The sequence below is a fragment of the Erigeron canadensis genome, chromosome 3 (assembly GCF_010389155.1).
Source record: "Erigeron canadensis isolate Cc75 chromosome 3, C_canadensis_v1, whole genome shotgun sequence".
In the NCBI taxonomy this organism is placed as follows: domain Eukaryota; kingdom Viridiplantae; phylum Streptophyta; class Magnoliopsida; order Asterales; family Asteraceae; genus Erigeron; species Erigeron canadensis.
Window position 1 is genome coordinate 44,665,322 of NC_057763.1, and position 13,656 is coordinate 44,678,977.

The window sequence follows — 13,656 nt, forward strand, 5'->3', positions numbered from 1 at the left end:
TAATAATAATAATAATAATAATAATAATAATAAAAAATATCATTGAAAAAACAATGAAACATCACGTTTATGGCATTAAAGTATAGTATATATAAATGTGTTGACAAAAGCTGGATTCTTCCTATCCGAGTTCTAATGTTACACCAAATAAAACTACAATCAAGTAAGTTAATCCCATAATATTCACACAGAACATATTTATGTAGCTTAAAACAGATTGGAAGAAAGTGGGAGGGATAAATACTTTTGACGATTTAGTATCTTTACTTTTATGAGTAGTGATTATATATCGCATAAAAACATGTAAAATGTGACTATAAAGGATACATTAGGTGATTAGGAAATGAAGTATCGAAAATTCAAAATCAAAAGAAAATACAGATAAAGGCGTTTGATTCTATCTCAAACGCCATATAGGTCATGTTATCTAGTAAGAACGGCATTTTTAAGTATTATTTGGCATCGTGCTTATTTCAGTCAAAAATTACCTAAGATAATTTTATAAAATATTTTAGACAACTCAATAACCGAAGATTTGTAAGTGGGTTTTGGTGTTCAAGGTTCTTAAATTAAAAGGAAAGTTTTCTTAACAAAAATAATTAAAACTAAGAGTTTTGACTAAAAAGAGTTTTGAAAAAGACTTTGAGACAGAAATACTTGGAGCATTTAAAAAAATTGTTGAAGATAAAGTATTGTAAATTAACGCTATGATCTTAAAGAAAAAATGTAAAAGATAATGACACCAGAATTTTGTTGACGAGGAAAAACCCTTGATCCAGTTAAGTGATCTTACGTAAAAAACCCCGAGAGGATTCAATCGACCCTTCCTTAGTTCTTTTATTATTTTGGTTGATTACAATACAATGAGGGTGAGAGTGATTTGATCGAGCTAATGAACGAAAAAGAAATTAAGTATGTAGTGAATAAGTGTGTCGGAGTACAAGTGTGTGTGAGTAGTTAACCTAATCTCGATCAATCACCTCTTATTTATAATGTAAATTCCTAACTAACTATCCGAAATATCTGGGATCTTTCGTGTGATAATATTTAACGTGTTGAGGTTGAAAAGTGGACGTTGAGTCTTCATTGACACGTTTATTCTTCGAGTTCGTTGCGATTTCCTCGGGATAGCACGTTTATTTTCTTGCTCAATAAGCTGAATGAATGTAGACATTTATTTCCGACCGTTGGCTAATTCCTTAATATCCTGGATAATGATCCTTAGTTTAGGATCCTGCAAAACATAAAAAGTATTATCGTGTACAACAAAAACTTATCTTAATAATATCTTTATTTAGGATCATAGTTATAGAAAATATGACCCTAAACAGTGCTCATTAACCAAAATTAGAGAAACAAGAGATTGGCAAATTCTTCGAAAATGACAATATAAACAAATTTTGTGTCATAAAACCGCAAACGAAATGGTTTCTTATCTCAATCAATGTCATAATCTATTTCAGGTCAGTGACAGGTTGGCTTTTTAACAAGAAATTATGGAAGGTCGGTGATGGATTAAATTTCTTTAATAAGAAATTACGAAGAACTAAACTTAATAATGTTTATTTTCAACCAACGGACTTGTAACCCAACCATAAGTAGTTACAAGTTCTAACTTATTACTTAATTGATCGTTATTAAAAGTAAAATATATTATCGTGTTAAATTTCGGTATAATATATGTGACAGAGATTGAAAAATAGTAAAATAGGTGGATGATAAGGATATGATGTATAGATGAGTAAAGATATATGCAAAGTTGCGGATGTTCAATCTGTAAATTTATATGATTATATATCTATATTCAACAAACGAAATTGATAAATCAATTGAAAATGTTAGACAAATAAATTGAATATGTTTAATGAAATTGTGTCATAACTACAATTTTGTTTAAATATCAAAATATATCATGCGATACTTAACCAAGACTCATAATATTTTGTTTATTTATGAATTACTTTTAGTTTTGTATGAACTTAGTGAAGAAAAGAAAAGCTTTAAATAAAATACCATTAAGTGGGAACATTAAGCTAACTGATTACTGACATACGGAGTAATAAAGTAGAATGACATATATATTGCCTTGAAAATTAACTTCATTTGGATAATGCATGATTGGCTTTAATATATCAGGGTATAGCATCGTTTCATAAGTGACAATGTTGAGCTGCAAGAACATCAGATGTTATTTTACAAGAAAAACAAGTCTATATATATCTATCAAGAGAAGCCTATATTGTGTGGATGTTAACGAAATTCGAGTGGGTTAGTGGAAAAAAAAGACAATACGACATTGACTTTGACAATAACACATAATATATTAAAGGGGTTTGCTAAATACAACTTTAGGGCTGTGTTTAAGGTGCATAAATTGTTTGTACATTTATCATGAAAATCAGGGGGCGGACTTTTAATATAGAAGGTACAAGTTTTTTATGCACGTTAAATACAGCCCTTAGAGTTGTATTTAGCATTTCCCTATATTAAAAAGGTTTTACTAAATAAAGCCTTAAGAGCTTTCGTTAAGGTGCATTAATTAGTTGTACACTTACCATAAAATTTAGGGGCCAACAATTAATATGAAAATGTATAACCTTTTTATGCACGTTAAGTAAAGCCCTAAGGGCTTCATTTTTTACATTTTCCATATTAAAATTATAATTGATCAATTGTTCTAAAAAGTTGCCATCGGAGCCAAAAAAAAGGATCATTGAGTAGATTCACCACGGCAACTTATTCTTGGCAAAAATTGACTAAATGGTGACTTCTGATCTTCACTTTTAATACAAACGCCAACAATACCAATTTATTATTCGGATCTTGATACCGAAGTCTACGACTACCAAAATACCAACTTTCCTAACATACACACAACAAACTTATGTGCCAAAAATAAGGAAACTTGTATTTATCAGGGGAAAAAAAGTAGCTACTCAATTATTTAATTTATCTTTTAAACAAAGAATTTACCGTCAATTATTTTTGTTAATTGTTTATTTACCATATCCATTCGATATCCTGTACTACTATTTTAAATTATCTAATCACAACAACCTTAAATAATAATTTAATTTTATTAAAACATTGAAATGCTAAATAGGAAACAAAATAAAAAGCCTTTTGACACATAATTCGGCATTGATTGTCTATAAATACCCACTAGCCTCTCCATTTTCGGCACTCGTCTCATTCTCATAAGTTTTTTTATATTTTCTCTCTACTTATTAACTTCTTATAAATTCCAATAAGTTGTTTATATACTACTACTATATACTATAATAATATATAGTAATTGTTTGTTACATAAAATAATAATAATAATCATATTGGTGTAGTCGTCTAATAATTAGATAAGTGTCCAATGGAAGGTGGAATACACCCAGCTGATGCTTCGGCTTTCAGAGACTGTTTTTCGCTAGCATGGAAAAATCCTTATATTCTTCGACTTGCTTTCTCTGCTGGTATAGGTGGACTACTTTTTGGATATGACACAGGTATATTATCTACTATATCTATTTTATTGTCACTCTATATATATAATTATATATATATAAATGGAGTATATAGTTTGTAAATTATATGATGATATTGTACGTTTTGTGGTGATCTCATGTAGGGGTGATATCTGGAGCCCTGCTATACATCAGGGATGACTTTGAGTCTGTGGATAAGAAGACTGTTTTACAGGTGAGTAGCGTTCGCCTTTTCTTGTTAGCCAATGAGTGAATACACGTACTTCTATCTTATAATATTAATTAATTTAATGGTCAAAATGGTTAAGTGAGAATGTTAAATATTCTTGGAATGTTTTTAACATTTTGCTGATCCTAATACTCCGTATTTTACACCTAACTAGAGCAAGTACTCGCGCGTTGCGGCGGTGAGATGGTGAGGTAATACCTAGTTCATAAAGTATGATAGGTTATAAGAGTTGATATGTGATAGAGTATGATAGTCAAATGCCTTAGCCGTACGGGCTCGGCCCTCAGATTTAAAAATTTGTCGAAAGTATATCGAATAACATCTCTAATGAAAATGCATGAAATCTTAAGAACACCCATACAATTTTTATAATTTATCGATGTACGGTTTTTGAGATAAAAGATTTTGAATGAATTGGAGGAATAAATGATTTATGGAGGAGAGAGAAAAAAGATGATTGGTTGAGATTTGAGGAGAGATAAAGGATATTATAATTATTTTAGATAAATATAGAATAGATGAGAGGGGTATTTTAAGGATGTACTTAAAATCAATGTTGAAAATTTCAACTCAATGTTGAAAATCTGGAAGGAATCTGCTTTATAATATAGTATAAATATTTATTTTATAAGTATATAATTTATATGGATTCATTTATTTGAAAAGATAAAGTATGATCCCATATAACTTTATATGATATGATTCTTAAGTTATTTTTGGTAACTTTAAATTTGATTGTGTTTTGTGGTACCAAAGAAACCGGGTCATGTAGTCATGCTAGTAGCTCGTTACACACACATAATAACGACGACGATTATAATAGTGTGCTTTTGGATTTTAATTGAATTCGTTAGTTTAAGTTGGATAGTTAGCTTTGAGTAATTGTATGTATGGATAAACATGGCATTTAATCCAAACATTTTTTTTATATGAAAAGTATATTCTGTTATTCGGAGGAAACAATATTTTAATCTTTTTTGGTGTCGAATTGAAAATTTGAAATGCTTTTAGATTTTAAAAAAATTAGTTAGTTTAAGTTGGATAATCTTGATTAATGTCAAAATACTTCATGTAAGGGCGAGTGAGTATTAATTTCTAAAGACTTAACGGATAATTTAAATGAGAATAAATTTTTGAATGGTATTAAAGTTATCCCCTTTTAAATTATTCCAAAAAATATTTCTATCACGACATACATTTTAATTATACGAAAATGCTAAATTAAACCTTAACTTCACTTAACGTGCATAAACGATTGTAACTTTTTATATTAAAAACTCACCCCTGAATTTTGTGGTAAGTGTACAACTATTTAAGGCACTTTAACGAAAGTGTTTAGGGTTCCTTTAGCAATTAAAGGAAAATGTTTATATATATTTAGAAACATATAAAATACACAAGATTAAATTAAAATTGCAAAGATAATATAAAATAACGTACGAAAAAGATGTGTTTGGTACATATGTTCTTGTTGTCTATTGTAGTGAGTCGCATTTAATAGGTGTCACACATATTCTTTACGTATTTTGATTATATATTTGATGATCCTGATTAAAAGTAGGAATTTTAAAACTTTTTGAAGTTTTGGAGGCTAGAAAATGAATTTTATAATAATTTATTATTCAAATTTTATAATAAAATATCACATTAGTAAAAAGTATTGTTAAAAGTGTTAAATTGTTTTATTAGTTTGATACTTTGGATTTATATAGATATGTTAAGTTTGTTCCTAGTATACTTGGCAATGTCGTTTGTGAAACATACAATAAAATATTTTCAATTTTGTTTTCTTTGGGAAGAGTCCAATTTTGACACTTCAAGTGAACAAAAAGGTCAGAGACATAGCTGTAAAGAAAGAAAATATAAATAGGAACTATAATATTCTTCTAATTTCTAAATAGAAAACTTAATTTATTGGAATGTCCATGTCATGTATCCTGATTAGAGCTGGCATATCGTGTCCGATACGAACACGATAAGACACGAACACGATAGGGTTAAACACGAACACGACACGATAGCTATTCGTGTCAGTTTTTTCAAACACAAACACGACACGATTTTTAACAGGTTACACGATAAGAGACCTGTTATGAGACCTGTTAAGAGACTTGTTAAAAGTTACACGATAAGGGACTTGTTAAGAGACCTGATAACGTGTCTTATCGTTTCTTAACGTGTCCTTATCGTTTCTTAACGTGTCCTTAACGTGTCTTTAACATGTCTTTAACGTGTCTTTAACAGGTCTTTAACGTGTCTTTAAGACACGATAACTATTCGTGTCTTAATAGGTCCGGACATGTTAAGACACGAAACACGAAAAAACCAGGTCATGTCGTGTCGTGCTAACAGGTCCGTGTCGAAAATTGCCAGCTCTAATCCTGATGTAAAATCAGGTATTTATTAAAATTTTGACACTTATTTTGTTCATATTTAAACTGATAATACAGAATATATATATATATATATATATATATATATATATATATATATATATATATATGTATATCCCCTTTTTTAATATATATGAATTCGTGGAATTATATATCACATGTATACTATTATTATGGGCATGACGATTTACCCTCTAAAGATACCAAATGATTAAGAGTCATGTGAAAAAGCAAAGCAAAAACAACACATATGACCTACCAATATGAGACGAGTAGGTTCTAGTCGCTTCATTTTCACTCAACAAGTCAAAGTCTTGACTTGGAATTTTGTGTATTGAAACTGACACTCCAATTTTGACCACTCTACCTCTTTTTCCATGTCTTATTAAAACATTGAGTACGATACAAAGTTACAAACTTATAATTACTACAAATTATATATATCACATATATTCTTTTTGTTTAACATGATATGTTTAATAAGTTACAAATCACAAGTCATGGGCTTGAATGCTTGATTGTTAATGATAGGATGTTCGTAAGGTTTTCCTAAAATGTCTTTCTGTAATTTGAAAATTTGTCTATTTAAAAAAGATGTTGCAGATTCGATAATTACCAACTTGGCAACTTGTGACCATTTTTCGATTTAGTTAATGGGCTGAAAATTTATTGTTGTTTGATAAATCCACTCAGTGAAAGTAGTCCAACTGTTAATTTGATATTAATTTGATACTGTTACTTTTTCACCGGCTCTGGTAAAAAGTCAAGTCTGACATTCTTTTTAGCGGTTAATTGGTTGATCATATGTTTTTTTTTTTTGTTGGGTCAGGCTTCAACTAATTTTTAGTCGGTTTAATAGGATCCAGAGAAGTTACAGAAACTAATAGACGTTTTAATTTGGTAGTCAACCAACAACCGACCTTATTTTACACTTATCTATATTTAGATAAAGTCTTTTTGATACTCCTTAGTTAGTAGTAATTATCCCTTTTCAACGGCAGTAATTATCCCATGTTAGTCCATTTATCTTCTGTTACCAATAATATTCGACTTCTTTAAACACATTAAAACTTTATAAAAAAATGCTATTAAATGACTAAGCAATTACAAAAAATATACTCAATTCGATGCATATCTATAACAAAAACTCTAATATGAGTATAAAATAGATACACACGATTTTAATAACAACTATGATAATAAAAAGGAGATCCCAATAACAAAAGAGATCGATCCAAATGACATTCCTTTTACCATTTGTATATGAAAAAAAATATAAGTTAATAAAACCTATAAATTATTATATATACTAAAAAGCATGAATCGGTTTGCGTGTGTCATACATTTTTAAAAATTTTAGTCCTTGTCGTTAAATTTGTTGCAGCAATGGTCCTCATCAGCTAACGGCTGTTAATTTTTTCCTGCAGTTTTAGTCCCTGTTGTTAAATTTGTTACAACAATGATCCCTATCAGCTAACTCTAACCTTTTAACTTTAGGTTTCTAAATATGTGCCACATAACTTTAACCTTTTAACTTTTGTCACATAACTTTAATTTCTTTTACTTTTAGCACAAAAGTTTGCTTTTATTTAGTTTTTAAACATATTTTTTTCTAACTTTTGCCACGAAAGTTTCATTTTTTTACTTTTTATGACGAAAACTATTAACTTTATTTCACTTAATTTTAATTTCTTTTATTTTTGGCACGAAAGCTTTGTTTTATTTAGTTTTTAAACTTTTATTTTTCTAATTTCTTCCACGAAAATTCATTCTTTTTACTTTTTATCACAGAAACTTTTAAACTTTTACTTTTTGTCACATAACTTTTATTTCTTTTATTTCTTGCACGAAAATTTTGTGTTATTTACTTTTTATACATTTGTTTTTCTAACTTTTGTCACGAAAGTTTCATTCTCTTTACTTTTTATTACATAAATTTATGAAGTTTTCGTCATTTTACTTTTTGCCACATCACTTTTATTTTTTCTACTTTTCACACAGTTTTGTTCTATTTACTTTTTATACTTTTATTTTTTCAACTTCAGCCACAAATGTTTCATTTTTCTTTACTTTTTATCACATAACTTTTTACTTTTTAACTTTTGTCATGAAAATTTCATTTTATATAATTTTTCACATGTTTACATGTCACGTAATGTCTCCCGGGGCAACGCCTGGGGACAAAAAACTAGTTAACAATCAATTTTGGACATTCCAAAACGAGAACCGGGATAATAACTTGGGAGTAAAGAAATAAATTATCAAGATTTTTTACCAAATATATAGCTTTTACGGATTACTGTGTATATTATGGCATTTATGATAAAAGTAGATTTTTCGCATTGATAAACATATTAGAAAAAATGGTAAATGTGTGAGAACCTTTTTTTAGTACCGATCAGAGCACACATCGTATAAAACTCATGAACGTTGACTTACCATTTTTACACATATATGATGGATCATAAGATTGATAATGTTTGAATATATAACTTGCATCCTTCATTTGTGGGTCCATGTGACACATAATATAATTAGTAGTTATAAATATAACATATTGATGTATGATGTATTGTTATTAAATTTATTTTTTTGTATTCACGCCTAAACATGCTATCGGGACATGCATGTTATATATTTTTTTTATAGTTATAATAATGTAAAATTAAAAATAATTTTAGGGAATATATTTAATTATTTGAAAATGTTTTTGTTGTTGTAGATGATTTAATAACTTTTTAAAACAATTTTATTTTATTCGTCTCATATAAAACGTAGCATAGTTGTTATGTTTGATAAATTTAATATTTTTATGAGATAGTCTATACCCATGTACTTGAGTAATAATTTATGACAAGTTTATGCATGATGAATTCAACAGGAAAGCATAGTGAGCATGGCAGTTGCAGGAGCAATCATTGGGGCGGCAATAGGAGGGTGGCTAAACGACCGTTATGGGCGGAGATTTGCACTTTTATTTGCGGATTTTCTATTCTTCATTGGAGCTGTCCTCATGGCCGCTGCACCCAACCCTAGTGTCCTTATCATGGGTCGTATTTTCGTTGGATTTGGAGTGGGAATGGCATCAATGACCTCCCCCTTGTACATATCCGAAGCTTCTCCAGCCAAAATCCGAGGCGCTTTGGTCAGCACAAATGGGTTTTTGATCACTGGAGGCCAGTTTCTTTCCTACCTCATCAATTTGGCCTTCACAAAGGTAAGAGAAACCGCTACTCTTGCATCTATTTTATTTTGTGTGACTTTGTGTTTTTACTTGTCAAAACATAGAACATTTTTCTCCAATTTTTTTCTCAAGTAAAATGGTTGCACAAGTTATATCCATTGTATCTCTAAGTTATAATTATCATTTTGATATTTGATACTGTAAGTCAACTGACAACTACAATGCAAAGTAGATAATTCAATCTTAGAAAAAGAAAACATAATTAGTAGAGTTTTAGTATTTTTGAATTACTAAAATTTGTAGAATCCAAGTATACTAAGTGGTGGTAGTTAATAGGTTCTTTCACATATGCACACTAGAAAATGATTACTTGAAAGAACTTCCATTGACTTTACTGATTAGGCAGATGCATGTGACCAATATGCTCCCCTACTCCATTATTTATTATTCCTCTTCTTGTGGAAACAATGGCTACTTTTGCATTTTGCAATATGCTCCCATCAATCAACTCAAGTCCATATATCATATCATGATGTATCTGTATCTCTTGTGCACTCACCTAGTAAAACTAAAAGTCACTTTTATTTAGACATAATGTGCTTGTATTCAAAGTTTCACTCGGGAGTTCGGTAATTTCATATAAATGTATGCCAAAAAATAACAGGAAATTTGCATAAGGTCACCTATTAACAATGTTTATGAAAAAGTTACTTTAGTATGAACATATATAAAAGTTGCAAATGAATCAAATATAGTAACTTGGTATATCATTTCCTAAATGTATCATGCTTTGTACTTTTAGTTGCAAACTAAATAATGAGAAGGCTCTAAATTATAGCATTATGTAACGTTATTAGTTAGTATGATGTTTGAGAAAGACTATACTCGTACTTATTTGATGGTTCATCAGGCACCGGGAACATGGCGTTGGATGCTTGGAGTTGCTGGGGTCCCTGCTCTCTTGCAATTTGTACTCATGCTTGCCCTTCCCGAGTCTCCTCGTTGGCTTTATCGCAAGGTTCGTACCCAATATCTCTACGTATATCGTTCAAAGTTGGTTGCGTTAAATCAATCGCAAAACTTTGAACGATTTGTACTTTAAATTTAACAAATCCTCAATGACAACTTGAAATTCTAAAAAGATATACGAGTAATAAATAATACACACATATACATGAAAGTATACAAACAATATACTAATTGTATGTAACGATATGATGGCAGGGTAGGGAAGCAGAGGCGATAGCGATACTAAAAAAGATATATCCTGCGGAAGATGTTGAAGCAGAAATCGAAGCTCTCAAGGATTCAGTTGAAAAAGAGGTCGAGGAAACGGGTTCATCCCAGAAAATCGAGATGGTCCAACTAATGAAAACAAAGACCGTTAGGAGAGGTCTTATAGCTGGGGTAGGGCTTCAAGTTTTCCAACAATTTGTGGGAATCAACACCGTTATGTACTACAGCCCGACCATTGTTCAGTTAGCCGGCATTGCATCAAACCAAACCGCCCTCCTTCTGTCGCTCGTGACAGCCGGTCTAAATGCCTTGGGCTCGATTGTTAGCATTTATTTCATTGACCGGACCGGGAGAAAGAAACTTTTGGTAATTAGTTTGATCGGTGTTATACTCTCGTTAGGACTTCTTTCGGCTGTTTTTAACGAGACCACGTCTCATTCACCACCTGTTAGCGTCGCTGAGACGTCTAACTTTGGAAACTTCACCTGCCATGCTTTCGGGTCGGTTACCCCTTCAGCTCACTGGGATTGTATGAAATGCTTAAAGGTTTCACACTGTGGTTTCTGTGCTTCATCTGTTGATAAGGTAACAATCTTTACTCTCAATCTTTTTCTAAAATTAATTATCATAAATTTATAGTGCTAATATACAAACAAAATATTCACGGTCAAAGTTAGAAAAAAAAAAAAAACTTTAAAAAGTCAACAAAGGGAGTAACTGTTATTATCTTGTTTGTCATGACAGCTGCTACCTGGTGCTTGTTTGATTGCAAATAACACGGTAAAGGATACATGCCACAACGATGGACGATTATGGTACACTCGTGGCTGTCCAAGCAAACTCGGGTGGCTTGCACTAGTTGGTCTAGCCCTCTACATCATATTCTTCTCCCCAGGGATGGGTACCGTCCCATGGATTGTCAACTCTGAGATATATCCGTTAAGATACCGAGGTGTATGTGGAGGAATAGCTGCAACTGCAAACTGGATTTCAAACCTCATTGTGGCACAATCCTTTTTATCATTGACTGAAGCCATTGGTACTTCATGGACTTTCTTCGGTTTTGGGGTGATATCAGTTGTAGCGTTGTTGTTTGTCATCATTTTCGTGCCAGAAACTAAAGGTCTGCCAATTGAAGATGTTGAAAAGATGCTTGAAGAAAGGGCATTTCAGTTAAAGTTTTGGGTCAAAAGGCCAGAGGTTGTGAAGAAGCCGATTGTTGTGAAGAAAACTTCCGACGTTTGAATGATAGTTTGCAAAAAAAAAATGCCATTGATGCGTATCATAGATAGTTATATGCAACGTCGTATTAGTGATATTGAAGATTCGAACTAGTTGGTATTAGATTACTAATTAACGGGGATTGTGTTTTAGGTATCCCGTCGAATGAATTGTGTTTAATTAAGAAAGTGCCAGTAAGAGCACAATATTGTAATGTGCCAAAAGGCCTAAAACACTTTGGTGTCATCATTCGTCAAGTGTAATTCACCGTTTGATCGAGAAGTTATTACTCGACGAATTATCAAGATTATCATAAAGTGCAATTTTTGCCCATTAATCCCGATAGTTGCATTTATTTATATATATAGAATCTGAACCAGTACTGTAACTTCTGGTTTTTCTTCTGGTGTAACTTTCGTCCAAACTCCCAAAAAGCTTCTTTGTTTTTTTTTTTCATTTAGAGAAACGTAACAAGTTACAAACAACATTAAAATGACAAATAAAACAATCTATGTCACTGTTATGTATCTTACAATCATGTTTATAGATAATCAAGTGAGAGATGATGCCATTCCATTTAAGAAAGCATAAATTTCTTGGTCACAAGCACGTCGTTGTGAGAGACAAAGACGCAATAGCACATAATGATCAAACGGGGAAAAGCAAAAGAAAGCACAAAGCTAGCTTAGTACGTAGCCATAACTTATCAATAAGGATAAAGAGAAGAGTCGTGGCTACGTTTGGCCATTGCTAAAGTCGTGTCTAGCGGGACCTTAAACTTTTGACTGGGACACAAAGCTTTATAAAGCAAAGCATGATTGTGAACCAAAGAGTGGCACGCTACAAAAGTCGTTTTGATAGACAGCTTAAAGTGTCACCAGACGAAATCCAGTTCGTAGCCAATATGTGTTCGACTGTTTATGTAATTAACCAAAACGACCTATATAAATTAAATGATTATAGCATGTATGTCACCTAATTAATTGCAATACTTATCATTATTTCGTTGTTATATATCTTATGTTCCATTTACTTCAACCAACTTTGTACTAGATTTAAAAATTTTAAATCTATCTTTATGAAATTTGTTCATATTATTACGTTGTTGATGACATTCTTGTTAGTATAGATACAATTATGCAATAGCTAAGAAAATGATGAACACATTAGGCTTGAATTTGAAAGACGTCTTAGCCCAAGACAGAGCTCATTGGGCTAACAAATAGTTTATGACTTTATGGATTATGATACTTTAACAGGCCTCTTTTCATTTTCCTTATTCTAGTCTTCCATCATACGTTAAAGATGCATTGTATCTTTCCATTCAACACTTGTGTATTTTTATGGAGTCTTCTATAAAATAAACTTTTAACTTGCATTTTAGGCATTCATATAATTTAAAAGTAGGAATTATATAACATATATTATCATTTATAAAAACAAATAAATTGGATAAAGTTACAAAATTAAATTACAACGCTTTTGCTAACTTGCTATTCGAGACACATGTTAAAAAACTAGATGTATGTACACTGAAGGTGTGGCGACGACGACATTGTTGGCGGGAATGTACGACGGTGATGATGGTGGTGGCGTGGTGGTAACTGATGTAAGAGGGTGGGTTGGAGTATCTATGTTGTAATTTATTTCATTGAGAGTATTATAAGTAAATATGTGAAGATGTTTAAATTATTGAATAAAGAAAATGGATAATATGGTCATTTTAAAATCTTAATTACCTAAAGGGGAAATGGGTAGTTTGCTTTATATAATTGTATAAATATTTAATAAACTTGATATTTTGTAAAACTATATTTATTATCAATACTAAAAGTAGATTTTTAAATAAGGCTAATGGATTAGTTTTAGTTTATTTAAGAAAAACTGAGCTCATTAATTATATATTAACATGTGCAT

At 30.9% G+C, this 13,656-nt stretch overlaps 1 protein-coding gene across 1 annotated transcript; it reads left to right on the top strand.

Annotated features, from left to right (window-relative positions):
• The first annotated feature begins 3,200 nt into the window (after positions 1-3,200).
• LOC122593262 (probable inositol transporter 2) lies at positions 3,201-12,076 on the top strand. Its single transcript, XM_043765650.1, has 6 exons — positions 3,201-3,497; positions 3,620-3,690; positions 8,980-9,315; positions 10,193-10,300; positions 10,507-11,103; positions 11,263-12,076. Exons 1-6 carry the CDS (start codon positions 3,365-3,367, stop codon positions 11,761-11,763), a joined length of 1,746 nt encoding a protein of 581 aa, XP_043621585.1. The 5' UTR covers positions 3,201-3,364; the 3' UTR covers positions 11,764-12,076.
• The last annotated feature ends 1,580 nt before the right edge of the window (positions 12,077-13,656 follow it).